General features: G+C 45.4%; 1 protein-coding gene across 1 annotated transcript in view; it reads left to right on the top strand.

Moving 5' to 3' along the window:
- Nucleotides 1-19,328, top strand: part of BPTF (bromodomain PHD finger transcription factor) — a gene marked incomplete in the record, with an annotated part of 82,119 nt that overhangs the window by 38,160 nt on the left and 24,631 nt on the right. Inside the window, 5 exon segments of the mRNA XM_077460643.1 lie at nt 5,298-5,422; nt 5,522-5,650; nt 5,741-5,891; nt 9,554-9,674; nt 19,017-19,266. Of these exon segments, the coding sequence (XP_077316769.1) occupies nt 5,298-5,422; nt 5,522-5,650; nt 5,741-5,891; nt 9,554-9,674; nt 19,017-19,266 (776 nt within the window).

The raw sequence follows: 19,328 nt of genomic DNA, 5'->3' as shown, positions 1-19,328 counted from the left end.
TTACACAGGAATCACTGCATTTATATAGCAGTGATTACTGTATAAATGACAATGGTCCCAAAAATGTGTCAAAAATGTCCGATGTGTCCCCCACAATGTCGCAGTCACAATAAAAATCGCAGATCCCCGCCATTACTAGTAAAAAAAAAAAATAATAAAAAATTATTAATAAAAATGCTATAAAACTATCCCTATTTTGTAAACGCTATAACTTTTGCGCAAACCAATCAATAATCGCTTATTTTGATTTTTTTTACCAAAAATATGTAGAAGGATACGTATCGGCCTAAACTGAGGGAAAAAAATGTTTTTTTATATATTTTTGGGGGATATTTATTATAACAACAAGTAAAAAATAATGCGTTTTTTTCAAAATTATCGCTCTATTTTTGTTTATAGCGCAAAAAATAAAAACCGCAGAGGTGATCAAATACCACCAAAAGAAAGCTCTATTTGTGGGGAAAAAAAGGACGTCAATTTTGTTTGGGAGCCACGTCGCACGACCGCGCAATTGTCAGTTAAAGCGACGCAGTGCCAAATCGCAAAAAGTGGTCTAGTCTTTGACCAGCAAATTGGTCCGGTCTGCAAGTGGTTAAAAAATCTTGTAAAAAAAAAATCCTGCAAGACAAAGACATAATGAGCTAGTATGCATAGCATACTAGCTCATTATGAATAACTTACCCCGAAGCGGTCCTCCGTCTTCCTCTTCGCCGCTGCCATGTATCCCGGAGCGACTTCTGGGTCTCGCGGCACCGGCGCTGTGATTCGCCGGAGCCGTGATGACGTCACTCCCGCGCATGCGCACGGAAGCCGACGCTCGCGGCGTGTCGCCGCGGCCTGCCCCTGTGCGCCTGCGCGCCGCTGTCTACGGGCAAATATCTCCTAGGAGATATTTCTTGGACCTACAGGTAAGCCTTAATCTAGGCTTACCTGTAGGTCAAAGTTGATTGTAAGGGTTTACAACCACTTTAAGACCTCGGCATGGACTTGTTGCCCACATACCCTATCTGCAGCTCGAAAGTGGCCAGGCTTGGCTGTAAAAGCTGGACTGGGACATCCTAATGGAAAATTCATTGAATGTTTCTCTATTAGGTGCTGCCTTTTTAGAATGCGTGTCAAACTCATTTTCATTGCTGGCCGCATCAGGGTTATGGTTACCCTCAAAGGGCTGGATTGTATCTGTAGGACTATATAAATGTATTATATTAGCCATTTCCCGCCCAACGACATCGTATGACGTCGTCAACATATAGCGGGGATATTTGAATGATAAGTGCACCTACAGGCATCATTGGGATATCATCTTTTAGAGCCGGCGGCGATTCTGTGCACCGTAAGAACAATCATAGCGCCAGTTTAGCCGCTTGATCTTTCTTACAGGCAGCGGAAGGGGGATGTCTCTCCTCCCTCCCCGGTGTTTTTCGCGGCTCGCCCGTACGATCGGCGAGAGGCAGAAGGAATCGGTCCATGCAGGAAGCTTACCATAGAGAATCCGGTGGAGCAAGATTGCCCCTGGACATCTTGATGATCTTTCGGAGGCCGGGTGCGACCCAGCCTACAGGTGAGATGTGGGGACTTATTGACCCCAGAGCTCGCTGTAGAGAACCTGTCGCGCACTATTTTTTATTACAGGAGTTATTTACATTACTTGTAATAAGAATATAAGTGATAAAAGAAAGTGTCAAAATAGAAAAATAAACCATATAAAAATATGCCCCCGCATGCAGAAGGTTGGGCCCACATATGTAAACGACGTTCAAACCACACATGTGAATTATCGCTGCGAACGTTAGAACGAGAGCAATAATTCTAGCGCTAGAACTCCTCTAACTCTAAATGGGCAACCTGTAAAAAAAAAATAAAAAAAAATATGAAAAGCGTCGGCTATGGGGATTTTTAAGCACCAAAATCTGGCGCCGTTCCACGATTGTGCGCAATTTCAAAGCGTGACATTTTGCATGACTATTTACTCGGCATAACATCATCTTTCACATTATGCAAAAATATTGGGCTAACATTACTGTTTAATTTTTTTGTAATGCATGAAACCGTGTTTTCCCCCCAAAAAAAAGAATTTGAAAAATGACTGAAAATACCGTGCGAGATAAAGTCGCAACAACCGCCATTTTGTTCCCTAGGGTCTCTGCTAAAAGAACATGCATAATGTTTGTTCTGATTTATTTTCTACCCAAAAAAATTATAATTTTATTTTATTTTTTTAATTTTTTTTTTACATGTAGAAGCGAAGTGTCAGGATTGGCCTGGGTAGCAAGTGTTTAAATAATTCCCTCCTGCATTTGATTATTACTGGTTTTAGGAATAACTTGAGAATTTAGCTGTGAATGGGCAACTTCAGCCTGGAGCTCACGCACACTCCTGTAACGGATGATACAAGTCTAAAAGGAGAGTCGCACGTGGATGGTATCCACAAGAAGCTTTATTGAAAACTGCTCAGACAGAACATGGTTCGGCCATATGGTGTTGTGTGTGAACATTCTTCCAATAAAGTTTCTTGTGGTTAATACCAGCGGTGTGACCCTCCTTTTCAACTGGCAGAGAATTGTAGTATTCTCATAATTATAAGCGCAAATCCAGAGCACCCCGCCCTTAAAGAGGAAGTAAACCCTGATGAGTTTTCCTCTTTCATTCCCTGCAAAGGAGTAAGCATAATGGACTACTATGCATCGCATCGCATAGTAGTCCATTATGTGTCACTTACCTGACACAGGAGCCAGCGAAGTCACCGCTGTCCCCTGTAGTCCAGAGCATCCATCTTCTCGGTGGGTCTCGCTGCTCCGCCGATGTCATGACATCCCTCCCGCACATGCGCACGGGAGCCGCCACGCGCGGCATATCGCTGTTGACGGCAGCACGCTCAATGCGCCTGCGCGACGCTGTCTACCGTGCATGCACCGTAGACAGCGGTGCCTGTCTTTTGGTAAATATCTCCTAAACTGTGTAGGTTTAGGAGATATTTCTTGGACCTACAGGTGAGCCTTAATCTAGGCTTACCTGTAGGTCAAAGTGTGTTGTAAGGGTTTACAACCACTTTAAATCAGATATCAAGAGATCCTCCACCACCACCATTATCAGAAGTAAAGTCCCCCACCCTCCTTTACATCGCAATGCATCCTACCAGGAACAAACTGGAAGTGGAGCTGGGAAGGGTCTGTAGCAGGCCCAGAGGAGGGCTGGGGTCTGCTGAATGCAAAGACGAGGGGTGTTCTGACAGGTGCAGGATCTGCAGGAGGAGTTTTGTTCTCTCCGTCTGCAAACTGCCGAGACAAGGTGGAGATTATTGGGTTGCTGCAGGAGAGTTACGGATTCGGCCTGCGGGTCTTGTGTTCCACCAATATGTTTTAGAAGATCCTCTCTGGGAATAATAGGGTAGGGGCAGCCTAAAGCCTCGTACGCGTGGTACGATTATTGGACAACCAAGCGTCTGATTTTTGTCAAAAGGGCGTGTGCCAGGGTCTTGTCTATACTAACGGTACACAATTGACAGCCAACAAACACAAACGTAGTGACTTACTACGAGGAATTTCAGCTCTTGAGCGCCACCCTTTGGGCACCTGCTAATTTCATGTTTGGGGAGCATTGATTCCGAGAATGCGTGTTTGTACTTTAGACTTTTGTGTGACGGATTTTTGTACTGACCGTCAGAAAATCTGACGTCAACCTGTTGTCCGCCGAAAATTTACTAGCCTGCCATCCAACATTTGTTGGCCGGAAGTTGGACAACATTTGTCAAAAGGAGCGTACTAACGGTAAGATTTTAGGACAACCGTCTGTCAACAGACTATCCCCTGCCAACAATCATATCGTGTGTACGAGGCTTTGCGCTAAGAGGAGGGGGAATCTCTCCACCTCTGTGTCTTGTACAGCAGTGTAGACACCGCGAAGGAGAGAATCCTGCTCACTTTATCTAAATCTGTTGGGGATTTTGTTCCTGGTTTTGAAATGCAGAACATAGTGAGGAAGTTGTAGCTGAGAATCGGGCTTAACAAATTAAGAAATATTAAGATAAGTGTTTGTCCATTTTAATGCATTTTGTTTTCGTAGAAAAAGGGTATTGCTTACTAATTAAGGCTCGGTTCACACTGCTGCGACTTGAGATCCGACTTGTGAGACCCCAAATCACATGATATATGAAATCCCATGTTAGTCAATGAGAGCTGTCGTATGGCGGAGTTCCACCCAAAAATAGAACTTCCGCTTTAGGTGTTGGTGACCCTCTGACATGCCTCATTTGGCATGACGTTTTTTCGGTGGGGGGGGGGTACCCTGTATTTAGAGGCACCCCGCTCTCACTTTCTCCCCTGGCACCGGAAGGAAGATCACCTCCCTCCATTCTTCTGGGACACAACACCCCAGAAGATTGCCCAGCCATTCACAGTGAGTGGCACGTGCATGCGCAGTGGGAGCCCGGCTGTGAAAACACAGCTAGGTGCCCACAGTTAAAATGCGGTGGAGAGGAGCAAGGCATCCTGTGCCCACATCACTGGACCATGGGACAAGGCGTGTGATTATTAAAGCGGGAGTCCGCCGGGACTCCGCGTTTTTTTTTTTTTTTTTTTTTTTTTTTAAAAGCCAGCAGCTACAAATACTGCAGCTGCTGACTTTTAAAATAATGACACTTACCCGCCCAGCGCGCCCGCGATGTCGGCACCCGAAGCCGATCTCTAGATCGTCTCTCCGGTGCTGCCGCCACCATCTTGGGTATGGGAATCAGGAAATGGAGCCTTTCGGCTTAATTTCCCGGTTCCCTACTGCGCATGCGCGAGTCGCGCTGCGCAATAAGGACGGTCCCCGCTGCCTCTGGGATCTGTGTGTTTCCCAGCAGGCAGCGGGGCACTTGCGGAAAGGGGCGTAATCTACGCCCCTTTCCGCAGAGAGCTATCCCGGAAGTGGGTGCAGTTACCTGTACTGTACAGGTATCTGCACCCCCCTCCCCCCTGAAAGGTGCCAATTGTGGTGCCGGAGGGGGGGAGGATTCCAATGAGCGGAAGGTCCACTTTAGGGTGGACCTCCGCTTTAAGTCAGCAGCTTTTTTTGTAGCTGCTGACTTTTAAATGGGTGGAACTCCGCTTTTATTTAGCTCTGCTGAAGTTGCTTCGTAAAGGTTCCTGTACTACTTCAAGGCGACTTCCATGCAGCATTACGTGAACATTACCCAGGCATTCCCTAAAGTTGCCCCATAAGTCGTGGGACTTTCAGGTTGCAGTAGTGCGGACCGAGCCTAACGAGTTCTGTCTGATTACATTGACATCTCTCCGGTTATTCCCGATGGTTCTCAGGTATCGGCTTCAGACGGTGAAATCTCTGGCGGGAGTGAGTCTTATGCTGCGTCTCCTGTGGGCAAGTTTACGATGGGACGATATGGCAGCCAAGCCCCCTCCTGGTAGTGGCACCACACGTACGGGTACGCCATCTGTAGGCATATTGTAGGCCTTAATGTTTCTCTGTCTGCGCGTTTCTCATTAACTTGTAATGCGTTTTTTTTTTTTTTTTTAATTCACAGAATCTACAGAAACGGCGATCACCACAACTGAAATAATCAAGAGAAGAGATGTTGGCCCCTACGACATCCGATCTGAGTATTGCGTTAGGAAAATCATCTGCCCAATCGGTGTTCCGGAGGCACCAAAAGGTGGGGGAATCTTGCCCTCCAGTCCGTCAGCCGTTAGTTGAACTTGTCATCTAGAAACATAACCGATCAAAGAATCCTGTTATCTTGCAGAAACTCCGACCCCGCAGAGGAAGGGCCTGCGATCGAGCGCTCTGCGACCCAAAAGGCCTGAAACTCCCAAACATACTGGTCCCATCATCCTGGAGACCTGGGTACCCGAGGAGGAGCTCGACCTGTGGGAGATAAAGTGCTTTTCTGAAAGGTTCTTTTCTGCTTTTATACCAAAGTCTCTTTTCTTTTCTTCCACCTCTTAGCTTGGTACCAGCAAGCTTCATGCCATGATACTTGGGCTCAGTAATTGCGCACTTCCTAATTGTTGCTTCTCTTCTAGAACCTTCCTTACATGTGCAGTGCCTTGAAAAAGTATCCATACCCCATAGCTCTGCATAGAAACCCATCAGCTTCCAATTTTGGGGAAGTGCCTGGAGCCACTCCAAACATACTCTATAGCGCTAAAACATCGGGGACTATCTCGGTACCCAAGGATTGAACTAGTTAAAAAGAAAAATGTAACAATTTAATTGAAAAGTAGACATAGTTAAAGTGGTTGTAAACCCTCCCCCACAACTTTGTCCCATGTAAATCAGCATAAAAAAACCCTAAAGAACACGGCATGTAGATATCTCCTTACTTGCTTAGTCATGTTGTAATCCTTTTTGTTCTTTAGAATGACGTCACTGAGCATGCCCAGATCTCCCCTGATTTACGGCACACTCTGTGTACTTGTCTATCTGTTATCAGGACTTCCTACGGCACACCACTGATATCCCAGGATACGGCATAATCACTCAGAGCTTCCTCCTACACACCATGTGACCTCACATGCAGTGTAAACCTGGCCACTACTGCAGTCTTATCAGCTGAAGCTGATAAGACTGACACAGGCAAACATTAGACAATCGGCACAAGTAAATACTATGAAATAAAACAAGTCAGCTATGAACAGGGAAGCAGGGTTGTCATAGAAATGTTGGATTGAGAAGGAGGCTTGGTTAACATTACATGAAGTGCTCAATGTAAGGGCAGAAATTCACTCCACTGTGGACTCGGAAAACAATACATAAGATGTCGCTGCCTAACCCCTGGGAAAAAGTTTTTTTTAAGTTTCTTTAAACAGTAAGTAAGTTGCGATTTGGGCTGGATTACAGTGGCTATAGTTTGATTATTATAATGGACTAAATGAAAAGAAGCATCAGAGTTTGAGAGATTACTTTCTCTTTAAAGTGGTTGTAAACCCTTACAAACCACTTTGACCTACAGGTAAGCCTAGATTAAGGCTTACCTGTAGGTCCAAGAAATGTCTTGAGAGATATTTACCTGAAGACAGCGGCGCGCAGGCGCACTAGGTAAGCCGCAGATCGCGGCGATATGCCGCCAGTGTCGGCTCCCGTGCCCATGTGCGGGAGTGACGTCATCGTTGCTCCGGCGAATCGCAGCGCCGGAGCAGCGAGACCCACCAAGAAGATGGACGCTCGGAACTACAGGGGACAGCGGTGACTTTGCTGGCTCCTGTGTCAGGTAAGTGACACATAATGGACTACTATGCGATGCGATGCATAGTAGTCCTTTATGCTTTACCTTTGCAGGGAATCAAAGAGGAAGTAACACCCATCAGGGTTTACTTCCTCTTTAAATACAGTTGGTACAAAGGTACATAGACTGCACATGGGACCGTGCACGGTAATGAAAACAAGTAATGGACATGTAGGTCCTAATTTAGGAAAACTTGGATGTATATCCTGACGGATTTCCTCTACATGTTTCGCGGTATCCACCCCTTCTTCAGGAGGGGTCAGTCAAAAACATCTACAAGAGTGAATAAAGTTTCATAATTGAACAGCTCCCAGGTTTTATTGTCAAAGCTGGATTAAACAAGCCGATTGGCTACCATGCACAACCGCACAAGATTTTGCAAATCAACCCCAATGCTTGGTCGTTGTGGGCCACTGTATATACAGCTTGAAAAACAGGATTTTTAAAAACCGTTTACCTGTAAAATCCTTTTGATTGAAGTACATCAGAGGACACAGAGCCATATGAACTACTATAGCTCTGTGTCCCCTGATGTATGAAAAGAAAAAAAGGTTTGCGGTAGATACAATGTATCTACCGTGCATTGAAAAAGTATTCATACCCTTGAAATGTTCCACATTTTGTCATGTTTCAACCAAAAAGTTTGTTAATATAGGAAAAAACTAAGCTTTAATATCACTTTAAGAGAGTGCAGACCCTACCAAAGCCCCAAAGCCTGTTTGTGCAGCCATGCAGCTGATGTACAGAGGATTTTGGGAATACACTGTACTACTTAGAAAGCAGACAGAGATGCTAAGCCCTAGTGACTTACACTACATTGACAAAGTATTCATACCCCTTGAAATTTCCCACATGTTGTCATGTTACAACCAAAAACCTAAATGTATTTTATTGGGATTTTATGTGATAGACCAACACAAAGTGTCACATAATTGTGAAGTGGAAAGAAAATGATAAATGATACAAATGTGTAAAGTGGGGGTGGGGGCATTTGTATTCAGCCCCCTTTACTCTGACACCCCTAACTAAAATCTAGTGGAACCAATCGCCTTCAGAAGTCTCCTAATTAGTAAATAGAGTCCACCTGTGTGTCATTTAATCTCAGTATAAATACAGCTGTTCTGTGAAGCCCTCAGAGTTTTGAGAACCTTAGTGAACAAACAGCATCATGAAGGCCGAGGAACACACCAGACAGGTCAGGGATGAAGATGTGGAGAAGTATAAAGCAGGGTTAGGCTATAAAAAAAAAAATCTCCCAAGCTTTGACCATCTCACGGAGCTCTGTTCAATCCATCATCGGAAAATGGAAAGAGTATGGCACAACTGCAAACCTACCAAGACATGGCCGTCCACCTAAACTGTGAGACATGGTGGTGGCAGCATCATGTGGTGGGGATGGTTTTCTTCAGCAGGGACAGGGAAGCTGGTCAGAGTTGATGGGAAGATGGATGGAGACAAATACAGGACAATCTTAGAAGAAAACCTGTTAGAGTCTACAAAAGACTTGAGACCGGGGCGGAGGTTCCCCTTCCAGCAGGACAACGACCCGAAACATCCAGCCAGAGCTACAATGGAATGGTTTACATCAAAGCATATTCATGTGTTAGAATGGCCCAGTCACAGCTAATCAGCTTCTAACTTCAAATTGTTTAATCAAGCTTTGACATTGGAAGCTAATTGGTTTCTATGCAGAGCTACATCAGATTTTGCACTCTCCCATTTTATTAAATCAACCCCCATTGTGTCCTGCCATCAAAATCAGGATAGTACCTGCATGTCCTAACCTCTCCTCCTTAACAGTATTTAATTCAGCCTTGTCATCCTGTTCTCTTTATCTCCCATTCTGTACCTGATAGATGCTGACCATGCCCACCTCTGACCATGCCCACCTCTGACCGATGCTGACCATGCCTACCTCTGACCATGCCCACCTCTGACCGATGCTGACCATGCCTACCTCTGACCATGCCCACCTCTGACCGATGCTGACCATGCCTACCTCTGACCATGCCCACCTCTGACCGATGCTGACCATGCCCACCTCTGACCGATGCTGACCATGCCTACCTCTGACCGATGCTGACCATGCCCACCTCTGACCGATGCTGACCATGCCCACCTCTGACCGATGCTGACCATGCCCACCTCTGACCATGCCTACCTCTGACCGATGCTGACCATGCCCACCTCTGACCATGCCCACCTCTGACCATGCCCACCTCTGACCATGCCCACCTCTGACCATGCCCACCTCTGACCGATGCTGACCATGCCGACCTCTGACCGATGCTGACCATAACATAATTGTCCCTTTTGTGTTCACCTTTGCAGGGTGGAGAAGGAGAAGGGCCAGTCTGGTGAACAAGGGAAGGGTTCGGATCTGAAGAAGGGTGAAGATGGCAAGACTCATATGGAATCTCAGTTGAAGCAGCAGCGGCTCTCAGCCCAGCAGGTGCTGTATAGGGATATATTGAAAGCATGAACTTTTGATTTCCAACACATGCCTAATGGTGACCTGTAAACAAGACAAATTGTGCTCAATAAAAATCAAATCTGTGTAAACATACAAAATATAAAGTGCTGTGCTGTAAACAAAAAATTAGTTGAAGTTAGGTGACTAAAGTTCTCACCCACTAAGAGTGCTTAGTACAAATAAAATGGCAATTCATATATGAAAACTTTTTTTTTTTTGCATTCCAGCGCTTCCAAAGCGGAAGTGATGTGTGCCGTAAGATTTTGAAGGCATTTTTGAAAATCATAACCAAGCACTTCTATTCAAGATTCTTCTGAACTTTTTAGATGTGATTTGCACTTTATTTTTTTTGCACTATTATATACTTTCGCAAAAAAAAAAAAATAGTTTATGTATGAATTGCTTTTTCATATATGAATTACTATTTGATTTGCACAAAGCGCTTTTAGTGGGTGAGCAATTTATTCAGTCACCTAATTTCAACATACGTTTTTTTCTTTACAGCATTTATATTTTCTATGTTTGCACATAGTTGATTGTGTTCATTTTATCCAGCTGTTATAGCTGTAAGGCGCGCAGCCCTTCTTCAACCATTATATAGTATCGTTTTTTGCTCAGGTGCTCTTTATTACATTCAGTAATGGTGACCTGTAATTAGGAATCCTATTCAACCAAAAAAGGTCAAAGGCAATCGGTGAATAACTGAATCCAGTATATGCTAAGAAATTAATAAATATTTAAAGCGGAGTACCCACTGTTAAAAAAAAAAAAAAAAAAAAAATACATTTTTTTTAGAATGCATATTTTTTTTTTCTCTAAGGCTTGTTTAGAGCACTCACCTTTTGTGTGATTAATCGGCGCTCGATTGCCGATTTTCATAGAGGAATATATGTTATATTCCTCTTTCGTGGCATTTTCCATAGTGCTTGTGGGCATGTGATCTTCCGGGCTCTGGTGCAGCTGAACAACCAGCATGCAGCGCACGTTCTCGCTCACGCGTCGTATCTGCAGCGCCGTACACTTCTGATGTTGCCATCACAATGCGCGGCGTCTTTGAAAGTGCCCATCCCTGTTGTGGTGGCAACGAAGCCCTCGGCGCTGCCCAGTGATTCTTGGGAAATGACAGACCTCTCCCAGGAGCACTAGCGAGCACGGGCGCCGAGGGAAATGACGTCAGGCGCCTTGCAGAGGAAGAGGCAGATTACGAGGGACCCCCTAGCAACAGACCTGAAAAGGTGAGTAAAAAAAATCATTTTTTTCATAGGTTATTTGTATTGTAGCTGAATACTGTAAAAAAAAAAAAAGTATGACTGGAACTGCGCTTTAACCACTTTCAGACCGGACCATTTTGCTGGTAAATGACCAGAGGTCTTTTTACAATTTGGCACTGCGCTGCTTTAACTGGTAATTGCACGGTCATGCAATGTTGTACCCAAACAAAATTTGCGTCCTTTTCTTCCCACAAATAGAGCTTTCTTTTGATGGTATTTGATTGCCTCTGCGATTTTTAATTTTTTGCGATATAAACGTAAAAAGACCGCAAATTTTGAAAAAAAATGATATTTTCTACTTTTTGTTATTAGAAAAATCCAATAAACTCAATTTTAGTCATACATTTAGGCCAAAATGTATTCAGCCACATGTCTTTGGTAAAAAAAAAAGTCAATAATTGTATATTTATTGGTTTGCGCAAAAGTTGTCACATCTACAAACTAAGGTACGTTTTCTGGAATTTACGCAGCTTTTAGTTTACGACTGCCTATCTCATTTCTTGAGGTGCTAAAATGGCAGGGCAGTACAAAACCCCCCCAAATGACCCCATTTTGGAAAGTAGACACCCTAAGGAAATTGATAAGTGGCATGTTGAGCCCATTGAATATTTTATTTTTTTGCCTCAAGCGATTGAATAATGACAAAAAATAATCTTTTTATTTTTTTTTTACACAAAGTTGTCTCTAAATGATATATTGCTCACACATGCTATGGGCATATGTGAAATGACACCCCAAAATAAATTCTGCTGCTTCTCCTGAGTACGGGGATACCACATATGTGGGACTTTTTGGGAGCCTAGCCGCGTACGGGGCCCCGAAAACCAAGCACCGCCTTCAGGCTTTCTAAGGGCGTAAATTTTTGATTTCACTTCTCACTACCTATTACAGTTTTGAAGGCCATAAAATGCCAAGATGGCACAAAACCCCCACAAATGACCCCATTTTAGAAAGTAGACACCCCAAGCTATTTGCTGAGAGGCATGTTGAGTCCATGGAATATTTTATATTTTGCCACAAGTTGCGGGAAAATTACAAACTTTTTTTTTTTTTTTCACAAAGTTGTCACTAAATGATATATTGCTCACGCATGCCATGGGCATATGTGAAATGACACCCAAAATAAATTCTGCTGCTTCTCCTGAGTACGGGGATACCACATATGTGGGACTTTTTGGGAGCCTAGCCGCGTACGGGGCCCCGAAAACCAAGCACTGCCTTCAGGATTTCTAAGGGCGTTACAGTTTTGAAGGCCATAAAATGCCAAGATGGCACAAACCCCCCCCAAATGACCCCATTTTGGAAAGTAGACACCCCTAAATTTAGGGGTACACTAGTGAGACTAGGTAATAAATGGCGGGTGCCCTGAAACTATAAAAAAATAACTAACCAACCAGCGTCACCTGTAACAGTTATATGGTGATCACTGGTGAAAGGGTTAACTAGGGGGCAATCAGGGGGCTTTATGCGGTAGTATATGGGGGTCCCTGGCGCTATAAAAAGCTGCGGCGAACCTAAATACCTACCTGCCTAACTAGCGTCACCTGTGACACTAATACAGTGATCAGAAAAACGATCGATTATTAGGCTGGGTTCACACTGGAGTGATGCGGGAACGCCACGAATCCGCGGCGGGTTCCCGCATCACATGCCTCCCGGCGGCAGTTCACACTGCCCTATGCGAACTGCTGGGAGTGTCAGTGAAGTGTTAATGACACCCCCGGATCAGTTCGCATATCGCAGTGCGATCTGCAAACTCGGATCGCATGGTGTGAACACCCATGCGATCCGATTCTGCTGCGGACCAAAAAAAGGGTCCCGTGCGAGTTTGCGGCGGGTGCGACACGAATTCAGCCATACTATCTGTATACTATCTGTATACTATCTGTATGGCTGAACTCGAATCGCACAGAGATCGGATGTGATTTGCACTGCAGTGCGGTGCGAATCACATCCGTTCTCATAAACCGCTGCAATGTGAACCCAGCCTTAGTGACACTGGCGACAGGGGGTGATCACGGGGTTAAACCTTTATTGGGGGGGTTAGGGGGGTACCTTAGAACTAAAGGGGGCTAACCCTAACTGCCCTAACAGTTATTACAGTCACAAACGACACCCGCCGGGTGATCAGGGGGTTAAACCTTTATTAGGTAATAAATGGCGGGTGCCCTGAAACTATAAAAAAAATAACTAACCAACCAGCGTCACCTGTAACAGTTATATGGTGATCACTGGTGAAAGGGTTAACTAGGGGGCAATCAGGGGGCTTTATGCGGTAGTATATGGGGGTCCCTGGCGCTATAAAAAGCTGCAGCGAACCTAAATACCTACCTGCCTAACTAGCGTCACCTGTGACACTAATACAGCGATCAGAAAAATGATCGCTTATTAGGCTGGGTTCACACTGGAGTGATGCGGGAACGCCACGAATCCGCGGCGGGTTCCCGCATCGCATGCCTCCCGGCGGCAGTTCACACTGCCCTATGCGAACTGCTGGGAGTGTCAGTGAAATGTTACTGACACCCCCGGATCAGTTCGCATATCGCAGTGCGATCTGCAAACTCGGATCGCATGGTGTGAACACCCATGCGATCCGTTTCTGCTGCGGGCCAAAAAAAGGGTCCCGTGCGAATTTGCGGCGGGTGCGACACGAATTCAGCCATACTATCTGTATGGCTGAACTCGAATCGCACAGAGATCGGATGTGATTTGCACTGCAGTGCGGTGCGAATCACATTCGTTCTCATAAACCGCTGCAATGTGAACTCAGCCTTAGTGACACTGGCGACGGGGGTGATCACGGGGTTAAACCTTTATTGGGGGGGTTAGGGGGGCACATTAGAACTAAAGGGGGCTAACCCTAACTGCCCTAACAGTTATTACAGTCACAAATGACACCAATGCAAAAAAAAAAAAAAATAAAAAAAAAAAAAGCAATTGGTGTCACTGTGACTGGGGGGGCAGGGGTAATTGGGGGGTGATCGGGGGGTAAAGGGGGGGTGTGAGTGTGCCTGGCATGTTCTACTGTGTGTGTAGAGTGTTGGTGCAACTCACCGATCCTCTCTCCTCGGTGCCGGAACGAAAACTACCGACACGGAGGAGAGAATACATCACTTCCTCTCCTGTGTTTACATTACAGGAGAGGAAGTCATGTCACCGGACATTTTCATTCGTCGGGAGCGATCGCGAGGGGGTGGCCATGAATGAATGGCCGTCCCCTCGTCCGGGATCGCTCCCGAACGAATACCGACCGCCGCAGACACCGAGCGGGGGCCCGATCGGGCCCCCGACCCGCGGGCAGGCAAGGACGTACATGTAAGCCCTTATGCCTGCCCGTGCCATTCTGTCGACGTACATCGTCGTGCGGCGGTCGGCAAGTGGTTAAGGTGGGACAAATGTGATTGAAAGTGTTACTACCCCTCCTAAACAAACAAAAGATTTCCCAGCACACTCGCCAGCCAGCCTGCAAAACAACCAAATTATCCTAACGGAGGATTTTGTTTACACCCATTTTCAAATACATGCGTAAGCCACAGTGCCCACATCAGGGTACCTCTGTATACACTGCGGCCCTTACTCAAAAATTTCCAGAGCATCCATAGTGGGACACCTGCCTTTACACGCACATGGACTTTAATGGCATTAGAAGTGTGTCTATGGGAATGTTTTGACCATTCTTCCCTGAAGCCTGTTTCTGAAGTCAGGCACTGATGTTGGACAAGAAGGCCTGGCTTTAATGACATCCCAGTCTTAGTCCGTAGGGTTCAATATTGGGTTGGCCCGCCCTTTGCAGCTATAACAGCTTTAACTCTTCTGGGAAGGCCGTCCACAAGGTTTAGGAGGGTGTCTATGGGGAATGTTTGACCATTCTTCCCAGAAGCCCATTTGTGAGGTCAGGCACTGATGTTGAATGAGAAGGCCTGGCTCGCAATCTCCGCTCTAATTCATCCCAAAGGTGTTCTATTGGGTTGAGGTCAACACTCTCTGTAGGCCAGTCAAGTTCCTCCACCCCAAACTCGCTCCTCCATGTCTTTATGGACCTTGCTTTGTACACTGGTGTGCAGTCATGTTGGAACAGGAAGGGGCTGTCCCCAAACTGTTCCCACAAAGTTGGGAGCATGAAATTGTCCAAAATGTCTTGGTATACTGATGCCTTAAGAGTTCCCTTCACTGGAACTAAGGGGCCAAACCCCTGAAAAACAACCCCCCACCATAATCGCCCCTCCACCCCCGACACCATAATCCCCCTCCACCAATTTGGACCAGTACACAATGATTTGGACCAGTACACAAAGCAAGGTCCATAAAGACATGCTTGAGTGAGTTTGGGGTGGAGGAACTTGACTGGCCTACAGAGAGTGTTGATCTCAACCCAATAGAACACCTTTGGGATGAATTAGAGCAGAGATTGTGAGCCAGGCCTTCTCATTCAACATCAGTGCCTGACCTCACAAATGGGTTTCTGGAAGAATAGTCAAACATTCCCCATAGACACATCTCCTAAACCTTGTGGACGGCCTTTCCTAGAAGAGTTGAAGCTGTTATAGCTGCAAAGGGTGGGCCAACTCAATATTGAACCCTACAGACCAAGACTGGGATGTCATTAAAGCTCCTGTTTATCTAAAGGCGGGTGTCCCAATACTTTTGGTAATATAGTGTATATCAATGGAAAAGTTAAGACAAGTTAGGGAATTATTATTTTTTTTTTATCCCATAACCATTCTTACCTAGGTGAATGCAGCATTTGCTTGTTGCTGCATTTGTCCCCCGCAGCCTCTTTACTGAGGACCAAGCCATGAATACGGCCGATGGCTCGGTTCTCTCGCCTCGCCAAGTGGAGAGCTGTTGCCTGTCAGACGACAGCTCTGCTGTTCTGCTCCTCCATGCTCATTGGAGCGCTGAGCTGTGGAGGGGCGGGAACATTGGTGATGTCAACAGAGAGCGGACTTCAGACTGCTCTCTGCTGAAAACGGGTCACAGGACTGCAAAACGAATTGCACTCCTGTGCCCCATAGGAGAAAGCCCAGCTTAATGAGCTCCGGCTGGACTTCTCCTTTATAAGGGCAGGTGTGCCTTGAGGGAGCCCATCCCTCCTTAAAGGCACAGAGCCGCATGTGATGCTCAACAATGGCACCGAAGGCATCCAGTACGACCCAATTCGACCAATACAAAATATAGCAAACTCCCCAACCTATAACTAGCCTTTGCAAGCAAGGTGCACATGGAAGGGCAATGCACATCTCAAACAAGACTTCCCAGCACACTCACCAGCCAGCCTGCAAAACAACCAAATTACTACCCCTACTAGCCAGACCCATTGGCAGGAGCCACTGCCCCATGGTTTTACTTTATAACTGTTAAGGGCAGGCATGGCGTTGTAGAAGCATTCCAAAAAAATTGCACCTAGTTAGTACATCTGAAACCTTAGAAAATGTCTATTGCAATCACACATGTTCCTGGAATGGGCTCAGAGGTAGCGGGTGTTTCAGCAACAGCCAACTGGAGACATCGCGGGGTCAATGTACGTATTTGCCAGCACATCGCGGCTCATCAAATTCCCTCCAAAAGTTTTATTGAAGAATGATCACATCGCAAGTGACGGAGTGCAACGTTTCAGAGTCGCACACAACCCCTTCATCAGGCATGCAGATCCTGCACTGCTCCAATTGTTGCACTTTGTCCTTTTTGTGATGTGATCGTTCCTCCATGAATCTTTCATTTGACATTTGATGATCTGTGGTGGTGTTGGCAAATAACTACATTGAAACCTTATAAATATTACATTTTTGGCTACATTGAGAGTACTGGTTTAGGTAAGTGTGCCTTCACTGCGGTGCAGAAGTCTTTGTAGCCCCAAGAGTAATAATATTACGATGGATGGCTAGTAATCCTCTCACTATATGTGATTGCATTTTAGAGCCTAATAAAGTACCAGCATTTGGAAAAATGTACAGAGGTGCAACATTAACCACTTACAGACTGGAAGATTTGCCCCCTTAATGACCAGGCCATTTTTTGCTATACGGCACTGCGTCGCTTTAACTGACAAATGCGCGATCGTGCGACGTTTTACCCAAACAAAATTGATGTCCCCCCCCCCCCCCCACAAATGGAGCTTTCTTTTGGTTGTATATGATCGCCCCTGCATTTTTTATATTTTGCGCTATAAACAAAAAAAAAAAAACGAAAATTAAAAATATTTTTTAATTTTTGCTATAATAAATATCCCCAAAAAAATTTTAAATAAAAATTTCTTCATCGGTTTACGAAAAAATCTGTATTCTACATATTTTTGGTTAAAAAAAAAAAAATCGCAATAAGTGCATATTGATTGGTTTGCGCAAACGTTTTAGCGTCTACAAAATAGGGGATAGTTTATGGCATTTTTATTTTTTATTTTATTTTTTTTACTTTTAATGGTGGTAATCTGCGCTTTTATTTTTATTTTTTTTTCCTTTTTATTTTTCTTTTCAAAAAATATTTTTTTTGAGCAAAAGTAAGAAACATATAAAGTAATGCATCTGTTTGTAACATAGGTTTACATCAGATAAACTTATTACATATGTGCTCAGTGCCAACAAACATAGCATATTAAAGCGGAGGTCCACCCTAAAGTGGACCTTCCGCTCATCGGATTCCTCCCCCCCTCCGGTGCCACAATCGGCACCCTTTCAGGGGGGAGGGGGGGGTGCAGTTACCTGGATAATCCAGGTAACTGCACCCACTTCCGGGATAGCTCTCTGCGGAAAGGGGCGTAACTTACGCCCCTTTCCGCAAGTGCCCGCCCCTTCCCGCAAGTGCTCCGCTGCCTGCTGGGAAACACACAGATCCCAGAGGCAGCGGGGAGCGTCCTTATTGCGCAGCGCGATTCGCGCATGCGCAGTAGGGAACCGGGAAATGAAGCCGAAAGGCTCCATTTCCGGATTCCCATACCCAAGATGGCGGCGGCAGGACCCGACAGACGACCTAGCGATCGGCTTCGGGTGCCGACATCGCGGGCGCGCTGGACAGGTAAGTGTCACTATTTTAAAAGTCAGCAGCTGCAGTATTTGTAGCTGCTGGCTTTTAAAAAAAAAAAAAAGCGCGGTGTCCCGGTGGACTCCCGCTTTAACAATTTCAGCAGCAGTTGCATTGATGATGAAGCATTATTATCTGCGATTTTTAGCTGGACTGCAACATTGCAGCAGACGGATCGGACACTTGACACTTTTTTGTGACCATTGACATTTATAGAGCGATCACAGCTAAAAAAAAAAAAAAGCCACTGATTACTGTATAAATGTCACTGGCAGGAAAGAGGTTAACAATAGGGGCTGATCAAAGGGATAAGTGTGTTCCCTAGGGAGGTGTTTCTAACTGTATGGGGGCTGGGCTGACTGGAGGAGGAGACCGATTGTTGTTCCTGATCACTAGGAACAGTTGATCTCTCTCCACTCCCCCTGACAGAATGGGGATCTGTGTGTTTACATTGACAGATCCTCGTCCTGGCTCTCGTTCCCACGATCGCGGGTGACCGGCAGACATCACGCGCATCGAGTCCGTCCCCCACCCCACTGCTACGACTCTTAAAGGATCCAACGTACACCTACCGGCGGATGGTGGGCAAGTGGTTAAACAAAATTAAAATGTTTGATTTGGAAATACCTGCATGAAATAGAAGGGAGCTGAATGTATCGTGTGTGCCAGGACTAGGGGTTGTGAATGGTAGAACCCTTTCGTTGGGTCAGAAAGAACTAGGCCCCATACACACTATCAGATTTTCTGCAGATTTTTGTCTTCAGATTTATCAAAACCATGTAGTACAAGGGCCGGTTTTGGTAAATCTGAAGGAAAAAATCAGCAGAAAATCTGATAGTGTGTGTGGGGCTTTAGTCGGTTGTCTGATAGTTTTGTGATTTTGAAGGATCTTGTTTTTGTGATGAAAATTTTTAAATAAAAATAAAAAATCAGATTTGAAAAAAAAAAAAAAAAAATACTCTGCACTAGGTATTGATTGGAGTGTGTAAATTTTAAGATTTCCTTCTGACTCGCAACAATCTCTCTTCTTCAGAAACGTCTGGAACAGCAGAAGCAGCAGCCGTCCAGCGGCACCACCATCAGCACAACCGCCACGATAAGCAGCGCGGTCTCCCCGCTGTCCACGGCCCACAAAGTTGTGATGAGTTCCATCGCCAGCCCTGTGACTCCCGGGACCAAAGTGGTTCTCACCACGAAGGTCGGGTCTCCTGCCGTGTCTTTCCAGCAGGGAAAGAATTTCCACCAGACATTTGCAACGTGGGTCAAGCAAGGACAGACGACGGGTAAGTCTAAAGTGTGGTTGATCATTTTTTTTTTTTTTTTTTTTTTGTAAGTAATGCTGCAG

Source organism: Lithobates pipiens, unplaced genomic scaffold, assembly GCF_037356315.1.
Source record: "Lithobates pipiens isolate NorthernLeopardFrog02 unplaced genomic scaffold, aLitPip1_a1.2 Scaffold_28, whole genome shotgun sequence".
NCBI classification, from domain to species: domain Eukaryota; kingdom Metazoa; phylum Chordata; class Amphibia; order Anura; family Ranidae; genus Lithobates; species Lithobates pipiens.
This window is presented reverse-complemented; position numbering and strand designations above follow the sequence as displayed.